General features: G+C 40.3%; 1 protein-coding gene across 1 annotated transcript in view; it reads right to left on the bottom strand.

Moving 5' to 3' along the window:
- The window catches only part of NT5DC1 (5'-nucleotidase domain containing 1), a 146,241-nt gene extending 126,458 nt beyond the window's left edge, over positions 1-19,783 (bottom strand). The window contains exons 1-5 of the mRNA XM_004044564.5: positions 16,881-19,783; positions 11,500-11,591; positions 9,339-9,410; positions 6,819-6,925; positions 2,003-2,082 (exon numbers count right to left, since the gene is read on the bottom strand). Coding sequence (XP_004044612.1) covers positions 2,003-2,082; positions 6,819-6,925; positions 9,339-9,410; positions 11,500-11,591; positions 16,881-16,973 — 444 coding nt within the window. The 5' untranslated portion in view covers positions 16,974-19,783. The remainder of the gene's footprint in view (positions 1-2,002; positions 2,083-6,818; positions 6,926-9,338; positions 9,411-11,499; positions 11,592-16,880) is intronic.
- Between the last annotated feature and the right edge of the window lie 336 nt (positions 19,784-20,119).

Raw genomic sequence — 20,119 nt, 5'->3', positions numbered from 1 at the left:
TCCCTGACTTAAGATCGTTAGACTTACAATTTTTTTATTTTATAATGGTACAAAAGTGATGAAGATTCAGTAGAAACTTAACTTCAAGTACCCATACAACCATTGTTTTTCACTTTCAGCACAGTATTCAATAAATTACATGAGCTATTCAATACTTTATTAAAAAATAGGCTTTCTTTTGATGACTTTGCCCAACAGTAGGATAATGGAAGTGTTCTGAGTATATTTAAGATAAGCTAGGCTAAGCTATGATGTTCAGTAAGCTAGGTGTATTAAATGGATTTATAGTATTTTTGACTTAATGATCGGTTTATCAGGAAAAAACCCCATCATAAGTTAGGGAGCATCTGTATTACTATATTCTGATATAAGTTTATATTTTACAAAACATAATAAAGTTATCATTCTTCTAAATGCGATTTTAAAAAGAAATCTTCCACGAAAATCACTGCTACATATACACATACATATCACTAAATTTTAATATAGCTCATATAGCCCAAATAAAATAAAAATTTCCACTCATTATAAAGTCTAAAAATTATAGAATATTTTTAAACACAGCAAATTCACAGTGTTATATAATTTCTGGGATATCAGAATGTGTTATATAACATACTATGGCATCAATGGGACTAAGAAGACTGACGCCCTAAAACCCCAAAAGCTAGTTACTTTAGAATTCAGTGCACACTTAACCTGAATTTCGATATGAAAGAGCTGCAAGTCTCAATAGAAGAGATGAATGAGGTTCCAAATCCAAACTGTAAATTGTTTTCATTAAGTTTTTTTAATCAGAAAGCAAATAAACATTACATTAAAATATACAACCCTATGATCCTTTGCTTCCTTGGAAATGTTAACCAGTGACCTATCTAAACAAAGACAGACTACTAGATATTTATATCTAATTATACAAACTTCAAAATATTTAAAGACTGATACACTTTCCTTGTAGTAACTACCGAATGAGAAACTGACTCCATCTTGTGTCATTAAGATTTCTACAAACACACCCAAACTATTGCTCAATGGAAACTTTCACAACACATAAATGTAATTCTGATTCACAAATAAAGCATTACCTGTGTTCTATTATCAAAATGATAGTAATTATTATTATTATTATTTTGAGACACAGTCTCGCTATGTCGCCCAGGCTAGAGTGCAGTGGCGTGATCTCGGCTCACTGCAACATCCGCCTCCCGGGTTTAAGCAATTCTCCTGCCTCAGCCTCCCTAGTTGCTGGGACTACAGGTGCACGCCACCACACCCAGCTAATTTTTGTATTTTTATTAGAGATGAGGTTTCACCATATTGGCCAGGCTGGTCTCGAACTCCTGACCTCGTGATCCGCCTGTTTTGGCCTCCTAAGGTGCTGGGATTACAGGCGTCTAAGCCACTGCACCTGGCCCCAAAAGTAGTTATTTTTAAAAGACATGCATAAAGGAAACTGATTCCGACATATAAATCTGTTTGATGTTCATAGGTCTTAAGTCCTAAGGATAAACTAGTATAACCAGAGATCTATTTAATCTTGATATACAGTACAGTACAAAAAGTAATTATATTCATTAAATGATGCTCAAAATGGTGAATTTTTAAATTTCATCCAATTTTTCTATTTTATATTATTTAGAATGCTTAAAGACACGCTGGATTTTCTTAATCACCTTTAACTTTTTTATTTTGCTAATGAAACTATTTATTTTGCTAAAAAAAATGTTTTGTCCAGATCCAAGTTCTGTATTTCTTTTCTTTTTCTAAACTTTTGCCCCCTCTGCTGGAGAATAGGTTTATTTTTCCTGAGAGAAAAAAAAAGGTCACTGCTATTTAATTTTCCAAAAATATTTGAACCAAATTCACCATGTTTTTCTTTCCCAGTCAGCTCTGAAACCACAAGGAAGAAACTAAGCAAAATCACAACTCAGAAGCAATATATAATTAGGTCCTCCAATTTATGACTACATATCATAGTTTTAAAAAATGAGTCCCCACTTACTTTTGTTAAATAGTCCACCACCCTGGCACACAGAAGAGCTCCTGGCAGGTCAAAGTAGTTGTCGTAAAAGTAATACTTTCCTAAAAAAGAACAAAATTTTAAACTGGGAACAACATAATGCTGCATGCATGTGAAATACACAGGAATATGGCTGAAGAGACACTAGATTTTGTTTAATTATCTGAAGAAGCCTCCATTCCAATTCAAAGTGGCACCATTATTGGCTGTCATTGTCTTTTAAGAAAGATTTAAGCTCTGAGGGCACCACAAGAAAGTTAAAATATGATATCTAGAAGTTAAGCATTGTATTCAAAGATATTTTAGTCATCTTAAAGAATGTAAAAACTAAAAAGAGTATATACAAAAAATAAAATAGAATATGAAAAAGCCATATGATGTTATCTATGTCACTGAATTTCAAAACAATCAATTTACCTAACCCTGGAGTACCATGAAGTGCTCTATACAATAGTGCTTTTTCAGAGGTTGGTTGGCTGACCCCTCCTAGAGTACTGCATTCTATTTTTATGCCATTTAAGACAAATTCAGTATAATGTGAAAAAAACTGGGGTGATAAGTAGAATATAATCATGCCATGTGAAGACACAGTGTGCTTAAAAACTGTAGAGTATAGGACAGGTACATTCCAAGATTTCGTGGAAGAGAGGGATTTGGTTTATTCTGTATGACCTTAAGGTAGAATTACATTTGAGCCCTTCTTTGGCACATGTGACTTTTGGATCTGCTGTCCCTGAACAGACACTTTTGATGACCCATGTCACATCCCCTTGGCCTGCATCTGATTGCAGCCACTGCTATGCTAATAGCACCACCCCACCTTGGCACAACTGTGTCGATTCTCTTTCTCCCAAAGGCTCTGGAGCCCATGTGGCAAACAAACTTCACATTTAGAACAGGTTCAGGAACCAGTAAAAGAATGCCCTGCTTCCTGTTCCATGGACAGACAACTCTGGGAGGTATTCTCTGCGCTTCTCCTTGGAAGTCCCAGTGGAGTCCAGCAACCATTGTTCCTTCCATGTCTTATCCTCTCATTCCTTCACTCCTGACTACTGGGATCAGGAGTAACCACTCTGCTTCTGAGGGAATCCAACCTCATATAGTTCCCTAGAGAACGCTTGATACAAAGAAGAATCAAACAGAACCAATAGGTAAAGCCAGATTTTACATTAATAGTAAGGTGCTTGAATACATCATTATAATCACCTGATTTTGATCCCCCCCCCCCCATTTGTAAGCTATGTATATGAGGTTATGGAACACACTTGTCTTGTTCTTTAGCGTTGACTGGGCACAGTGTTCAGCATATTCTAAGCACTCAATAGATGTCTGCTGAATGAATGAATGAGTAATCCAATAAGCAAATAGATTACTTTGGAATGCAGAAGTATTATAAGGAAATTGGAAGAAAACCATATGCAGAAGCCAGGGTTCTGTTCCTCTGAATATTGTTTTCTGCCTCTTACTTCTTCCTGTAAATCTATTTTAAAATGTATAAAAAAAAATCAAAGTTTTCTTTCTGTTAGTTCACAAAATGGCTGTGCCAGTTTGTATCCATTCTCTCAGTTAAAAATATTTTGGTTGATATACTCCTTCTGTTTTTCATTTTTTCACAGCTTGAATTGTTAGGGGAACCTCTCAGGCTGTTTTTAATTCCTAAGAAAGGTTAGGATGGCTTTGCCAGTGTGAAGAACCAGTGATCTGGAAAAAAAGGAAGATGATATGCCATGTGCTTTTCTGCCTCTGCTTTGCTATGCTGTAAGACTGTATGACACTCCAGGACTCCCAAGACTTAGGACAGTGGGCAAAGCTTCCCAAGGTTCATTAATCTGCACTTTGTCATATCGCTTGGCCTGACAGTAGACTGACCCAACTTCATGGTCAGCTGTCTCATGCACTGTTGGAGCAGGAAGCATCCCAGCATTGCCAGTTACATACCCTTGCTTTTCTCCTCCCATTCTTCTTCCTTTGTGGGTACTAATAGATGAAATTCAGTCTAAGAGTTGAACTATTGATTTTGAGTAAGGGTTGAGTTCTAATTAAATAATTCAGGGGAACCTAATGAGAAGAGCTCATTGGTTTTCACCCTTAGCAAGAGGCTAAGGTCATTTGACTGTTGAACTTGGGCTGAATGTCCGCTGTGTGGACACAAGGGCTTGTTCAGCCTTGAGCTGTTAACTGGGCCAGGCTGCTTGCAATGCCTCACCCAACACCCAAACTCTGACACTGTACCACATGAAAGCTTCAACGTCCACCTCTGTATAGAAGAGACAGCTCATTGCTAATGAAGTGATTAGTGAGCCCAGTTCAACAAAACAAGCCTCTGAATCAAGATCAAGTCCTATAACCATTAAGTTTTACACAGAGAAAAACTGCTCCCCAAGAAACTACTACCAACCCTACTCCCTTTGTCTTAGTGGCCATGGTAGAATGGCAAATGAAGGACTGAGGGGAAAGGAACAATTTATGTTAACAAAGGTTCTCACTTCTGAAAAGGTGGTATTATCTCCACTCAAAGATGAGAAAACTGATGCTAAGAGTGACTTAGTACCAGAGTCACTTTATCCAGCAAATAACAGAGCTAATATGATCCAGGACTGTTTGGCACTAAGCCCCTTGTGATTTCCACTAGACCAAGCTGTTTCTGCATAATCTACCATTTGGGGAAGATAAGTTCAAAGGGATTTGCTCTCTGGAGATCAGCTGGCAAGGAACACTGTTCTTATGTTAGGTCAACAACCTGAAAAGAGATTATCAAACAAGTTGTCATTAAACATCTCTACATCCCTCAGTGCTTTAAATTTCCTAAATGTAGTGATAGGGAATGTACTTTACAACTCTGTTCTTAACTCTGAGGATTAATATACTTAAAGGTAGAAGAAAGCTACAAATATAAAATCAACTGGAGTTCCTGAAAATAAAGGACTTATTTGGCAATATTTACCAAAATTTTAAACCTGTATATCTTTAGAGCAAGTATACTTCTAGGAGTTTATCCTAGATATATGTATGAAAGTGCAAAATATACATTCATGAAAACATCACCACAGGCTTGTTTGTAATGGTGAAACACCAGATACAACATAAATGTCCATTGCTAGGAGCCTGATTAAATATATCACGATACAGGCACTGAATTGCAGAGCATCCCAGCATTTAGAAGAACTAAGTGTACCTAGTGTGTGTGTGCTGATGCCAGAATCTCCAAGATGTAAATTGAAAAGAGCAAGGTAAATACATAATTCCATTTGTATACCTTTAAAAAATAGGACAGGAGTTGAAGACAATTACTCTTCCTTCTATTCATTTCTATAATATTTAAATTTTCTAACCATGTGCTGAGATTAATATTTAACGTAAACAAACTTTAACTGGGCTGTGGTATCACAGGCCATTTTTTTCCTTCTTTCATACTTCTCTACATTTAAAAAAACTCATATTATTTTTTAAAGGCATTAGCTCTCCCTCATTTTGCAAAAACAAAGGGCCTCTATTATGTGTCACAACCTGACCACTGGGTACCTGGATGGGAAACACTTCCCTAACTAACCCAAGTAGGAACAGATAAACTCCCGGGACCATTCTCAGAAGGCTCCTGACCAAGTAAGCGCCAGATGAAGCTACTGATTCCAAGAGGTAGCGCGCTCTAGTGGGCGAAACAGTGGGTAAACAGATGTGTCTTACTGAGTGAACGCTCTTTTAGCAACTGGGTACTTTATTCTTTAAAATACTCTGGATTCTTAATGAATTTCAGAGTGAAACACTCAGCTATGTGCCTGGCTTTTCCAGGAGAAAGGAAGAGCCTGTTTACACCTGCCAACATCTGGAGAGACAACAGCAGTTCTCGACCATCATTTGAGTAAGAGGCTTTCCCCACATCTGACTTGATAGGTATACAAAGGCATTCTATATCTAACCCCAATGTGAAATATTAGTTTCTCCTATCAACTAATTTTATCAAGAGCACTCACACTTCCTGACATTTTCAGCTCGCTATAAAAACAAACAAGCAAACAAAACAGAACTCTCAAAAGATAGCAAATATAACAAAGCAAACACAATAGGAACGAGGAGTAATTGCAACTATTTTCAGGTTACTATATTCTCTGAAGGAGAAAAGGTGCAATTCAATACTGTAGTGTGGGAGAAAACTGCAAAATGGTCAAAAAAGTTGGAACAAATAAAAAACTAATAATTAGGATTTTTAATAAGGTCTGTTTATAAAAACATTTAACTATTCCCTATTAATTATGCACATCTATGTCTATAAATCATTTCTGAAAAATCATTTCATATTTACCCATGGTGAAACTCTTTAAAGGCAGTAGAAAATAAAAATAGTTAAAATCATCTGGAAAACAGGAAAATAAGAGACAAAGGCAGATGATACTAAACCGGCAGTAAGGAAGATAATCGTAGAAAATAGGAGTGGTAGGTAATGTGAATGCCTGGAGGAATCAGAGATGGAGAAAGTAAGGATTGAGGACAAAACAAAACTGATAAAGAATACAGGACAACTAAGGACTGTATTATTCCTAAGTGCTAATCTTTAAACCAGAACAAGTACAGGTAAAAGGAGTGCCAATAAAATCTTCTGTGAACAGTATTTTGAACCATCTGCCAAACAGAAGTCAAATACACTTGGAAAAAATACATCCTATTGCTATAAAGCTGAAGCTGCTCCCTTTGGCATCCTGCCCAGCAGGGGAAAGGGGGGTCTTCTTTGTCCTGACATCAAAGGTTTAGGGTACAAAACAAACAGGGAGCGGATGGTGGAGCTGCCTCATTTGAGTCATACCTGAGCGGCAAGCCATTCCAGTGTCCGACAAGAAGTGCTTCCACTCTTTCTTGCCATATGCCTCTGCCAGCACCTCTGGAGTCATCATCTTGGTGCCATGGCTTGCCCTGATTTTGAGAGAGGATGCACATTGCTCATCAATGGTTCCTTGAATGCCCCTTCCTCTATCATTGTGACTGTTGATCCCTGTTGCCACTGGAGCTAACAAAAACATATGTATTTTTTCTGTTTTCAACTGGGTGCCTCCCTGTTTAGGATTCCGTAAAGCATTTCTGTGGGCAGCTGTAGCACTTCCCCGCTTTAATCCATCAAGTAGCAGGTGATTAGGAGATACTCACTCTGAGGTCAACACTGGATAAGATACCACCCTTTTTTAGAGAAGTTGTCGTTTAACTACACAAATAAGATGAACATACCTGGAGCAATTAGAAAACAACTGTGTGGATTAGTGGGAAGCTGGTTCTGGCAGCACTGGAGAAAGAGCAGTAGGTACCAGAGTCAAAGCATGAGTCCATCGGGCCCATAGGAGGCACAGGAAGCACCTGGCACCCACAGGTGGATCATTGTGAGCACGCAGGACTGTGAAGACAAGATGAGGAGCGACCTGCCCACTCAAGGACACAGCATGGCTAAAACCAAATAGGGAAATCGAAGAGAAATGTGGAAAAACAGAGCAACATGACAAGAAAGTAGGTATTTTCTTTGCTTGAAATACTGCTTTTGTCCAGTTAAGAGAATCCTATGCTATAGAGAAATATGGTAGTTCCCCCTTATCCAGTTTTGCTTTCCCACAGTTTCAGTTACCTGTGGTCAACCTGGGTTGAAAAATACTAAGGGCATAATTCCAGAAACAAACAATTCGTAAGTTTTAAACTGCATAGCATTCTGAGTTCTGTTGTTATATTTTATATTTTCTTACTATATCTATTAAACCTTATCATTGGAAAAGACATAGTACACATAGGGATATGTACTATCCATGATTTCAAGGAACCACTGGGGGTTTTGGAAGCTAATCTCTGAGGATAAGGAGGGACTACTGTAGTTGAAATGTTAATGTAGTTCATCATAGGAAATAGTTGAAATGTTAATGTAGTTTATTATGAGAAATTATAATGATTGAGAGTATTATTCTCTTGGTATTATAATGTGGCACAAAATAATATGAAGGAAAAAAGAAATAAAATAAGAAAAGCAAATGGGGGAAAATCACAAATGGGCTCCTTTTTATAAAGGGGTTAACATTTTAGAAAGCTATATGTAAAGATCAAAGAATCCTGAATGGGAAATATGATCAGAGAAGGAATCTACTATATTGGTTGAAAGAAAGCATCAAGGAGGTATGCTAATAAATTCAGGAGAAACTAAAGGTTAGCCAGGACTTGGATGGAGAGAGACAGACCTTGTAGGAGGGGTACTGGGACAGGGACAGACAGATAGAACAAAGAGAGAAAGAAACAAAATTGTAGAAAGCTTTTCATTCTTTTAACTGTGGTTGAAGATAGCCAAGAACACTGTGAGAATCTGACAGAAGAGTTAAAGGTCATAGACAAAGCTGCATTTACACATACCCTATCTCTCAATGCCTGAGAAATAAACATGGAAACAAACTACAAAATACCAAAGGTGGGGCTACACCTGCTCTAGTTAGATGCGCCTTAGGGGAAGGTTGGGGGAAAGTGTGAAGGGAGTTTGCATCATGCAAAAAGAATGATGCATCAAAAGAGAGTACATATTAGGGGTCTGGGAGCTCTCTCCTTTGATTCTGATCCTGTTTGTGTATGTAATAAATGGTATAGCTTCATAGCCATGTTGACTTGCCTGTACTATTAGTACTGGAGAAAAAACAGATGCTCCCTCCCTGGTGCCCTGTGAGAGACAGAGCAGTGATGGCAGCTGCTTCTGGACTGCTTGTCATACCCTTAGCAACCGTTGAGAGGCTGGGCCCACTCAGAGAGGAGAGAAGTAAAGAAAGTCAGCCTGGAGTGTGGGAGGAGGAAGAGGTTGATGAGACTTGCAACAGTCCAGAAAAACTTCCAAAAGGAGCTAGGACACAACATGATCCCTGCATGACAGGGCCAAATTTGGATAAATAAAGAAAGAGAGGGTGGTGGGTATAGACCACCAACCCCTACCCAATACCCATTCTTTCTTCCTTAACAAAAAGAATCCCAATTTTATTTTAGGCAGCCACACAGTCAGCTAAAACAGTAAAATTCCTGGGCTCTTTTGCCAGAAGGGGTGGTCAATGAGACGTAGCAGGTTATAAACTTTCTACTGTATGTCCTACAAATATTTCTAATGATGTAAACTTAAAGGAACTAGACCTTTAAATCTAATGCTCACAAATTCATATTTAAATGGCTTAAACAATTCATACAAAGACATGTAGACAGACAATCTGTCATCTGATTAATTAAAATAATCATATTTAACCCATACTGTAAGGGTCATATGCCACTCAGTAATAAAGTGTCTCAGAGAAGGTAAAGTTTTGACTTCACAACTAAGTTTTATTACCTGAGAACAGTGCCATTATTTGCAAGTTTAAGGAAGTTCCCATCTTCTAGATCCAATGCCAAACCTTTGCAACTGAAATAGGAAAGTTTGATTATTAATCAATTCATATATTTAGCTAACCTAAGAAATAACAACCTATATTTTCCAAACATCATAATGCTAAAAAGGGATTCTGCCACCCAGGGGAATGATATGTTAATCACACAATTAAGAATATCTAAGAACTGTAAAATTAAATATCTATCACTGAGCAGGTATAAAAGGAAAATTGTTATATAGGTAAACAAGGACAGCATATTTAGTTTGTAAAATCTTTAGGCTTTTCAGAAGATAAATCTAAAACTCAAAAGAGAAAAAAAGAACCTGAACATCATCCCATGACTTTGTTAAAATGTACAAATGTTTTCCACTAAATAAAACACACATACACACACACACACACACACACACATTTATATTCTACAAGTTAAGCACTTAGCCAGTCTTTCCTACACTCTAGAATTTGTCTCAATTTAGGTCAGGTTACAAGAACTTGCCATCTGGACAAGGCATATCATTGAAAACCACTATGGCCAGGCGCGGTGGCTCATGCCTGTAATCCCAGCACTTTGGGAGGCCGAGACTGGCGGATCACGAGGTCAGGAGATCGAGGCCATCCTGGCTAACATGGTGAAACCCCATCTCTATTAAAAATACAAAAAATTAGCCGGGCGTAGTGGCGGGTGCCTGTAGTCCCAGCTACTCAGGAGGCTGAGGCAGGAGAATGGCGTGAACCCGGGAGGCAGAGCTTGCAGTGAGCCGAGATTGCGCCACTGCACTCCAGCCTGGGCGACAGAGCCAGACTCTGTCTCAAAAATAAAATAAAATAAAATAAAATAACATAAGATAAGATAAGATAAGATAAGATAAAATAAAATAAAATAAAATAGAAAACCACTAAAAGAAAGTCAAATACCGTTTTAGCTCCTTTTACTGTAAAAGACTTGTGGGATTTGGGGAGAAAGGTGAGTACAGATTCATTATTATGAATAATAAAAGCAAAGTGGTATAATGGCTACCAAATACCAAGGGAATTAAACAAAAAATGACAGGGTACTTTAGAAGGATTATTTACTTTTGTTCAGGGTAAAATTTCCAGAGTCAGTAATTTCATATAGTAACATGTTACTGTTTCTTCCTTCTACAAAAATGTTACATCAAAAAAGACTAACAAAATATCAAAAGAATGCATACTAGATCAACATAGTGTAGGTATTTTTCATGTGGTTTAGTATTGTTATTGATTTTATTTATTTATTTTTTTTGGAGACAGGATCTCACTATGTAGCCCAGGCTGGAATGCAGTGGCATGATCAATGGCTCACAGCAGCTTGGACCTCCTGGGTTCAGGCAATCCTCCCACCTTAGTCTCTCCAGTAGCTGGAAATACAGGCACGTGCCACCTCACCTGGCTAATTATTTTTTATTTTTTGCAGAGTTGGGGTTTCGTCATGTTGCCCAGGCTGGTCTCCAACTCCTAGACTCAAGCAATCTGCCCACCTCAGCCTCCCAAAGTGCTGGGATTACAGAATTGCCACCACGCCTGCCTGGCCTGATTTTAAACTGAACAATTTAAAGTGGCTTAGGATATTTGTTTGTTTTGTTATCTAAATGAGGAAGACAAACGAAGCTTTGGGAAGCTGAGAGTCCTAACCTAGGAAGGGAATTCCCAGTAAGAGTCTTAGGAATGTCGAACTAAATGACAGAAAACCAATTGTCCTAATTCAGACTTACTCAAAACGTGATGATTCCTCCTTTTCTCTTATAGTTCTTAAAAGATAGTAAACCAAACCTTTTTCTTAAAGATGTAAATTTTAGAAACAGTTCTTACTAACCTCTGAAACTATTATGACAAACTTAAACTATATGAAAATATCCAAACTAGTCACATAAGCTCTTAGCTTATTTTCACATTTAATTAGGCAAGTCTAAACTTGTTTAAAGTAGAAAACACTTTAATTCATTAAATACAAAACTTTTAATATAGAAGGCATTTGTCCTTTGACTCAATCTCACATTTCACATTCCATCTTCTTAGAAGAGAAAGCATTACAGTTTTATCAGTAACAATTAGAACCACAGGAAATGTACAGACTTAAAAAAAAAAAAAAAAAGAACTTACCAGAAATCCCAATCCTCTGGGGTCACATTGAGCAATTCCTTATCGTACCCTTTCTCCTTAACTAGGAACTGGGCAAAGCTATTATAAATGAGCTGCAAATAAGGGGAAGAAAAACAGATTAAATATAACACCCACTATTCATTCTTAATGTCACAGACCTAAAACCCTAATGGAATTGCTGATGGGGGCAGGTAGGAGGAAGGAAATATCGGTAATTGTGAAGTTCTGCAGTATAATTCTCCTTCACAAGCAATTTATCATCCCCTGCATGCCCCAGGTAGCTGTCCCATTCAAAATTATACCGTCAGCATACAATTATACAACCAAAGACAATTATTAACCCTACTCCTGAATTCTAATGGGTTGGAGATCATAATTTAAGACTTGACAAAGCTTTTTAAACTTATTTAATACATCACTAAGACAATAAAGATGATGACCACTCTATCCATCCATCCTTGGTCCATTCTGGCCAGAAAGGCCCCATGTCAGGGAAATACATATGGGGACCAGGAAGGTGATCTAAACAAGTCATGATGCCTCTATCAGATACAGGTAATCACTCTTGTTTCTCCACACACACATACACAAAAACCATTAAAAAAAAAAATCTAAAGACAAAGGACAAAGAAAGCCTCTGGAAGCAAGTACAATAATTACAATAATAAATACTCTGTTGATTGCTGACAGATCTTATTTCTCAACAACAAAAAAATGCTAGGTTTTTGAGTAAAATATCTGGTTTTTAAGTGCTGGCTAACTTTAAAAGAACTGTACATACCAAACAAAAAGTGCACAAAAGGTAGATGGTCCAACCTTATTCTACCTCGAAGTGTTCTTTGGCCAGTGTTGGGTACACTTGAGCCTGAGCAGAACAGTGGTCTGAGTCAACCTGCACAGTGTCCAAAAGGACACACTGAACAATCTGACCCTTCTTCTACAGATATTAACCCACAACAGGTTTCGATAACATGTCATACTTTTAGGGAGAAGAGGGAGGCAGAGGAGCGGGGGAAATCTCTCCTGGGTAGTGAGGTTTACACTGATACTTAGATGCAGCAGTTCGCTGGGTGAATGCAGAGGGAATGGGGGGCAACTCAGGTTCAGAAACTGAGGGGCCTGCACACAGCTGGAGTAGGGGTGTCGGGGTCTGAGTGTCAGGATATGAGCATGGAGAAAGCAAAGGCTCCTTGTGAAATGTCAAATCGAGTTGCTCCCTGTCATAAAGCTAATTAAAATCACTACACATGTACTTCCATCCAGTGCAATGTGACCTTATCCAGGTCAATTGTTAATTGAACCACATTATGTTAACACTATATACCAACAGTTCTTAACCCTGGTGGTGATTCAGAACCATAGGTGACACTTCTTAAAACTACCCAGAGCTTCCAAGCACACAGGGTAGAGAGGGCCCTCTCTGAAGCACAGAGAACACTGAAAATCACTGACCTGCATGTTTTACAGATTTTTATTCAATCATTAAAAGGAAAAAAGCAACAAAAAATACAGAGTCACCCTGTGGTACAAAGTACTATGGACAATAAAAAGTCCACATCACGATCCTGCTTATAAGAAACCAGTGCCGCAGGGCTAACAGATGTAAAATGCTTAGAGCAGAGCCTGGCACACCAGCAAATCCAATTTAAGTATTTGCTATTATTATGTTGTATGCTGCTAAAAACAAAACAAAACAAAACAAAAAAACAGAAAACAAAAACACTGCCCTGACAGGTAGCGCTTGCCCATCTCCACAGTGTAAATATTCCCACCATGGCCTGTTTCAAGCCACCAACAGCAGTTTACCTGCTTGCACAATTCCTGAATAGTTAACAATTGGCTTTCACAAGCCCCTAAGAGCCAGCTATTGTACACCTTAGATTTGCCTCTCGTTGAGGCACTTTTGAGTTTCTCCAGTTATTCAAGTGATTAGTCTAAGATATGGGCATGTGATTCTAAAACACTCGAATTCTCCTGGAAGAAAGGAGCCCTTTCCATCAGAGATGCCAACAGGGACAGCAACAGCTGTGTTCCTTACCTTGTGGAGGAGATTTTTCTGTAACAGGAGAGAAGGGGGCCAATGGACAAGGAAAAGAAGCAGAGAAAAGCAGTGTGAAGAAAAGCAGGGGCATCTGTACTCTGAAACCCCTGGTCTAGGCAGAAGGCTTCTTGCAGTTTGTCCTTAGAGTACGCTCAGTCTCTCTAGAAGCCTTCATGGCACAGGGCTCTCCATGACATTCCTCCCCCAGCCTTAGCTGTCACCACCTCACAGTCTCTCAGGAGTAATAATAATACATGTTCTACAGCAGTTGCCAATTGGTACCCTGTGGTCCATATGCAGCCTACAAATTATGTTTGGTTTCCACTTAAGGTTGCCAGATAAAATTTAAAAATGCCTAGGTAAATGTGACTTTCAAATAAAAAACAAATTTTTTTTTTTAGTATAAGCATGCAATATCTGGGACCCCACTCTCCCACTCACACATCTACGTTAACTGACTGGTATCAGACTTCTGAGTCTGCAACCTTAGAGAGGAGAAACCACGTGTCATCCTCTCTTCTAGAATGCCTTTCCTGAGGCCTCATGTGAGGGGGACACACTCAGTTCTGTGTTTGCACAACTCTGTGCAGTTGTTAAATGCCTACAAAACTGAAAGGAGAGGCATTCACAGCTCTCCATGATGCAGCCCCCACTGACTTCTCCACCATCTTCTCCTGCAACTTGCCACCTTTTGCTTGCACCCAGCAGTTCCTGGTGCTGTTGCTCACCTCGAGGTTCTGGCCTTTACTCTAACTCCTCTGGGTGAAGCACTCCTCTCCACCTCCTCACCTGCCAGCTCCCGGCCTTTCCTCTGTGTTTTCGGGCACCATACAGACAGCAAGATGGGAAGAAGCAGAAATCCACAGCCGGACTACCTCGCTTAGTTGCCCTGGATACACTTTCCTTCTGTGCCCCGTTGCTTGATGCTCTCTTAACAGTGACTAAATCACTGTTAAGTGATTAAACAGTGACTAAATCACTGTTAAGTGATTAAACAGTGACTAAATCACTGTTAAGTGATTAAACAGTGACTAAATCACTGTTAAGTGATTAAACAGTGGTGATAATATCTACCTCACAGGGACGTTGTAAGGATTAAATCCATTCATATAAGCAGCACGCTTATATGAATCATGGCTGTATCATATTCTGTTATTAAAATACCTATTATTTATTCAGTCTATTTATTGAGCCCAGTATGTGCCCAGCACTAAGCTCGGCACACAGAACACACAAGAAACTGTCACAGATACTGATGGAGTCATCACGCTGGGCTCTAGGAGAAGTCCAACAAGTAAACAGGAAGTGTTAATATCATGCGGCATGTGCTATGAGGAATGAAGAGTTTTGTGGAAAACTGAAGGTGGGCTTAGAATGGAAGGGCAGACTTTAAGGGCCAAAAAGACTTCCTAAGGGGAACGATGTTTAAGATGAGGCCTGATGGGATGAAGAGCTTCTGTGCAGAGCAAAGAGGCCCTCCAGGCACTGTTGGCAGCGTGAAGCAAGACCCAGGTCATACTACCCACCACAGGGGACCAAGACTAACTCTTCAGCATTTTTGCCTACTGTGTAAGGCTGCCTGGAGGCCTGCGTGTTGATCTCTGTATCCTCAGCTCTAGCATGGTGCTCAGCACACTGTGGGACTTAAAATAAAAAAGATTTCCACACCAAACATGATCCAAAACTCAATAGGTTACTGTTTTCAAGCTTTAAACATCACTTATTCTCCAGGTTTGCAGTAAAAAAACCTCGTCTTTGAGAATCTTATATTCTGAAATTTTATGATCACCTATGGACAACACTAGCTCTAACATGACAGTGGTTTAACAATATTACCTCCAAATGAAGGTAACTAAAGAGGAGACACACAAAACTGTGAACCAGGAAGGATTCGAAAGACACAGAGGGAAGGAAAACATGTATCAAAGACCTAGGGGAAGCAGTGGCCAAAGAATCAAGCAGTAAAAAAGCCTTCTTAATTCTCAATGTGACTAAGGAAACCAGACCTGTAAGGTAGGAAAGCAGGAAAGTATAACAGCAGAAAAAGGACGTTTAAAAAAAAATTTAGCATCTGGGCATAGAAAACACACGAGAAATTCGGGCAGCCACTCTTTTTTGACCTTTAACGTGTACCTGAACTGGCGGGTGCCCATAATGGGGCACAGCCCTGGCTGATGTCTGCACCAGTGATCTAGAGTTCTACCCATAAACTGTGAGGTTTCCAAATGGTTTGGGTGGTAACCATAAAAGCAAACACTTGTCTTTGCCAAGGTACTATTCTAAGCATTATACATCTCTTACTCATTTAATCCTTGCAACAATCTTGTGAGGTAAATCCAATTATTAGCTCCATTTTACAGATGGGGAAACTGAGAAGCAGCACAGGTTAAGTAACTTCCTCGAAGTCACAGAGCTAGTAACAGTGGAGCTGGTGTCCTAAGCTAGGCAGTCTGGCTGAGAAGTCCTCGCTTTCACCACTGTACTCATAACCAGCTCTTTTTCTGTCTGGTTGCTTAGATCTTGGACTAAAAAAATCTGGTAACTTTTCAAAATTAGTTTCCTTGGGAATTGGGAAACCAAAGGAATAGTGGAGGGAGGGCAATTAATTTGAGTGTACAGGCCTGGAAGCATGCATACTCCATGTCCCCCTCCCTCAGGGCACAGTGAGGACCCAAACTTTGCAGACTGTTGGTAGGACTGGAATGTATTCAAAGTGCACGGAGCACGTAGTCGATGCGCAGTAAATATTTATTTTCTTCTCTTGATAGAAGGTAAAACTAGGGCTAAGATCTTAATGACTTTTCAACTAGTGTTCCTTCCAATACGCTACACTATATACTACGCATCTCTCCCAGATTGCAGTTTAAACACTGATGGGTGGTTGATCGTGCAAATAGAAAAATGCAGCCAAAAAAAATGCAAGTACCAAATCAAGTGGCTGTGTCCACAATCAGCTGGTGTCCAGAAAGACATGCAGAGAAAGTTCCACGACGTGGGATCTTCAAGGACAGCCCCAGTGCCCCTGACCCCGCCCCTCCTCGGCCCTAGAAATCACCGATTCCCCAGCCCGATCTTGCGCAGTTTGCCCCTCCTTCGTTCTTCCCTACCCCTCTCAACATTAGCTAATGGCTGAGGTAAATGTGCCGGTCCCCACGGCACCGGCGCGGAGCGGAGGCTGCACACTTCCGCCCCTTCTCGCCGCTGGAGGCCGCGCTCTGCGGCAAGACTCGGCCGCCGCAGGCCCCCAGCAGCGTCCGCCGTTGCCCAAACCTGGAGGAAACTCAAGCCCCAGCCGCCATGGAGGTTGCGCGCAGTGCGCCCCGGAGCCCGCGCCACTCACCGGGGCGCTCTCGGGCAGGTTGTAGCGACACAGAGTGTGGTCCAGGTCGAATCCGACCACGTCGCAGGCGGCCAGGGAGAAGTGCTGAGCCATGGCTGCGCGGGGAGCACCGAGGAGCGCCTCGGCCGGGAAGGGTGCAAGGAGCTAGCTGGCGGGACGCTGCGGGACAGGACGGGACCGGACGCGGCGGGGCGGGGCTGCGGCTGCCAGGGCACACGGCGCGGCAGCCTCTCCCGCCTCCCGCGCTCTCGAGCACCGCCCCTCGATACGCTTAGCCCCCGCCCCTCGCGCGGCGGGCGTCCTGCGCCGCCCGGAGTCAGGTAGTCAGCTCGCGTCCTCTTGGTACCCCAATGCCGGCGACTCCTGATCTGTTCCGCAAGCCTAGGAGCCCAGAAGGCAGTAGGGGTCCAGGAGCGGTGCCGCTGCTGCACAACTGAGACCTGTAGGCACGTAGCCTTTCCCGAGGGCTACCACAAAATTAACCGGGACACTCCATCGCCTCAGGGCGCCTCGGAAACCAGGAGATCATGAGGTTAGACCTGACCTTTTACCCCTGTGTGAGGAATAGTAAGATCATAGAAAACATTCATCCGCTAATATCCCTCTGACCCAGTTAGCCTACAATTTGGAAGGTCTTTTCACCCACGTGATCTTTGATAGTGGTTTAAACCAAAAACTTTATATTCCTTGGTTTCCTAAGTGGTTAAGTGGAAGACAGACCTTTCACCATTTCATACCCTGGAGTGCGTTAGAAAATAAATGTATCAGACATCGTGAAGAACCATTTTGCAAGATGATACTGGTTATGGAAACCAATATTGCTTATTACTTGATAATCCTATTTTGTTATTGTAATGAAGAATTTTTCTGTGAAAGGGCATCAGAAACTTCATAGAAATATATAGAGCATACTACAGAAAAAGAAAACTTTTGCAAACCGGGTTTAAGGTTTATAGAGCGCAAAATGTTTTGAGTGACATTTGCTTAATTCTCTCAAGAACTGTATAACTACTACCATTTTAGATGCAGAGAAAGTTAATCCATTACATACAATGTATGCCTTAGGGCATTTAATTCTCTTCCTGATTTCCGGATGTGAAGGACTAGCACTTTGAGATCTTTATTACATAGTACCTCATTTTAAAAAGAAAATACAAATCTATTATGTTTATACTGCTTCAGTTTTCAATTTAAAGGAACAATGTGTCTAATGGGACAAATCAATAGTCGTGACATAATGAAAATATAATTGATTGAGAACTGCATTTAACCCTTTCAAATACTAATCCTTCTGAGGCTAATAGACCAATCAGAGGATTAATTTAGTGCAATAGATAGTGCAATTGAGTAGGAGGACACTTATACCTAGTAGACCCATTTGAATAAAATTGATAACTTGTTCCATTATAACACTTAAAAGCCCCAAACAAATCTCTCTGGACTAGGAAAAGTAAAGAATCTTCAAGAAGATTAAGCTGTTCACTGATGAGTCCAACAACCATGTCTTCAATGTCTGTGAACCAAAAGAGAAAAGGCTGGATTGTTGGAGAGGCTGGAAAAAGCTTGTTGGCCCTGGAGCATTGACCTTGGCATTCTTCTCTGCACCTTGCAATAGAATGCTATCAAAGTCAAACTTCCAGGTACATGCCACATTGAAGGGCACATGTTTCCTTGGGGAATGAATATCTTGTTTCATGTGGGAGTAGGTGCTTTAGGTACTTTAGGGACTTCCCTTAGTAATACAAATGTACTAGTACATTCATTGTAAGAGGGAAGAGTATAAAAGGATTGTTTTTTGTTGACTTAGCAAAAACTTCTCCTTACAAAACCTCTTGAGTGTGCTGAATTGTGAACAGGAAATTGACTGGGGGTAAGGGGAGAGAGGGAACCAGGGCATTCTTAAAGAGAAAAAGACCCCTGGGTCGATAACCAAGTGGTCCTGGGACTGGATCTGGCTATTACATGCACATCAACAATCTTATGTACTTGCTGATTAACAAATTGTATATATTCTGCATGTTTACACAAACAGTTCTTGTGCTAGAGAGTCCACATCATTTAAACTTTGTGGGAGAATTTTGCAAATGATCCAATCCTAGAGGCTTGTACTCTTTCTTGAGCCCCACTCACCTTTCCTTTGTACCTCAAACCTCAGTCTGACTGTTCCAGAAATATAGGGGATTGTTCCCTTCTCTTCTCCCATTCCCTACATAACCCTAAATTTAAATACAAACATTCAGTTTAATTGTTTCATAAGGCTTATTTTTGGATAAAGATATTTCATTTTCCCTGCACATTAAACTTTTATCACACTTACTGATAAAATGCCACAGCTCTTGTATTATCAACTACAAGTTCAGTCTTCTACTCAGATACCAATTAATTTCTGTTTCTTTGAGTATCATGGACTGAATTTTGTCCCCCACTCATTCATGTGTTGAAGACCTAACCCACAATGTGTTTATATTTGACATAGGGCCTTTAAGGAAGTAATTAATGTTAAATAAGGCCATAAGGGTGGAGCCCTAATCCAACAGGATTAGCATTCTTGTAAGAAGAGGAAGGGGCACCAGAGTTTTCAAGCACACAAGAAAGGCCATGTGAGGAGCCACAAAACCACGGCTGTCTGCCTGGCGTCGTGGCACACACCTGTAATCCCAGCACTTTGGGAGGCCAAAGTAGGCAGATCACTTGAGGTAAGGAGTTCAAGACCAGCTTGGGCAACATAGCGAGACCCATCTCTAGAAAAAATACAAAAATTAGCAGGGTGTGGTGGCAGGCACCTATAGTCCTAGCTATTCTAGGGGCTGGCGTGGGAGGATCGCTTGAACCTGGGAGGCAGAGGTTGCAGTGGGCTGGAATCAGGCCATCGCACTCCAGCCTGGGTGACAGAGTGAGACCCTGTCTTTAAAAAAAAAAAAAAAAAAAGCTGTCTGTAAGCCAAGGAGAGTGGCTTCACCAGAAACCAACCCTGACAGCCCCTTGATCTTGGACTTTGAGCCTCCAGAACTGTGAGAAAATAATTTTTTGTTGTCTAAACCACCCATTGTGTGGTATTCTGTTAAGGCACGCTGAGCCAACTAAGGCAGTTAATAAGGATAATTGACTCAAATCAGTGTTGTGTTAAATGTAGGAAATATTTGCCATTTGAAAGGTCTGTAAAGGACATGAACTTGGGTTTATGTTATTTGTTGACTTCTTGAAGTTGGGTACTTTTGCTTATGTGTAACATTAATACC

Source organism: Gorilla gorilla, chromosome 5 (assembly GCF_029281585.2).
Source record: "Gorilla gorilla gorilla isolate KB3781 chromosome 5, NHGRI_mGorGor1-v2.1_pri, whole genome shotgun sequence".
In the NCBI taxonomy this organism is placed as follows: domain Eukaryota; kingdom Metazoa; phylum Chordata; class Mammalia; order Primates; family Hominidae; genus Gorilla; species Gorilla gorilla.
This window is presented reverse-complemented; position numbering and strand designations above follow the sequence as displayed.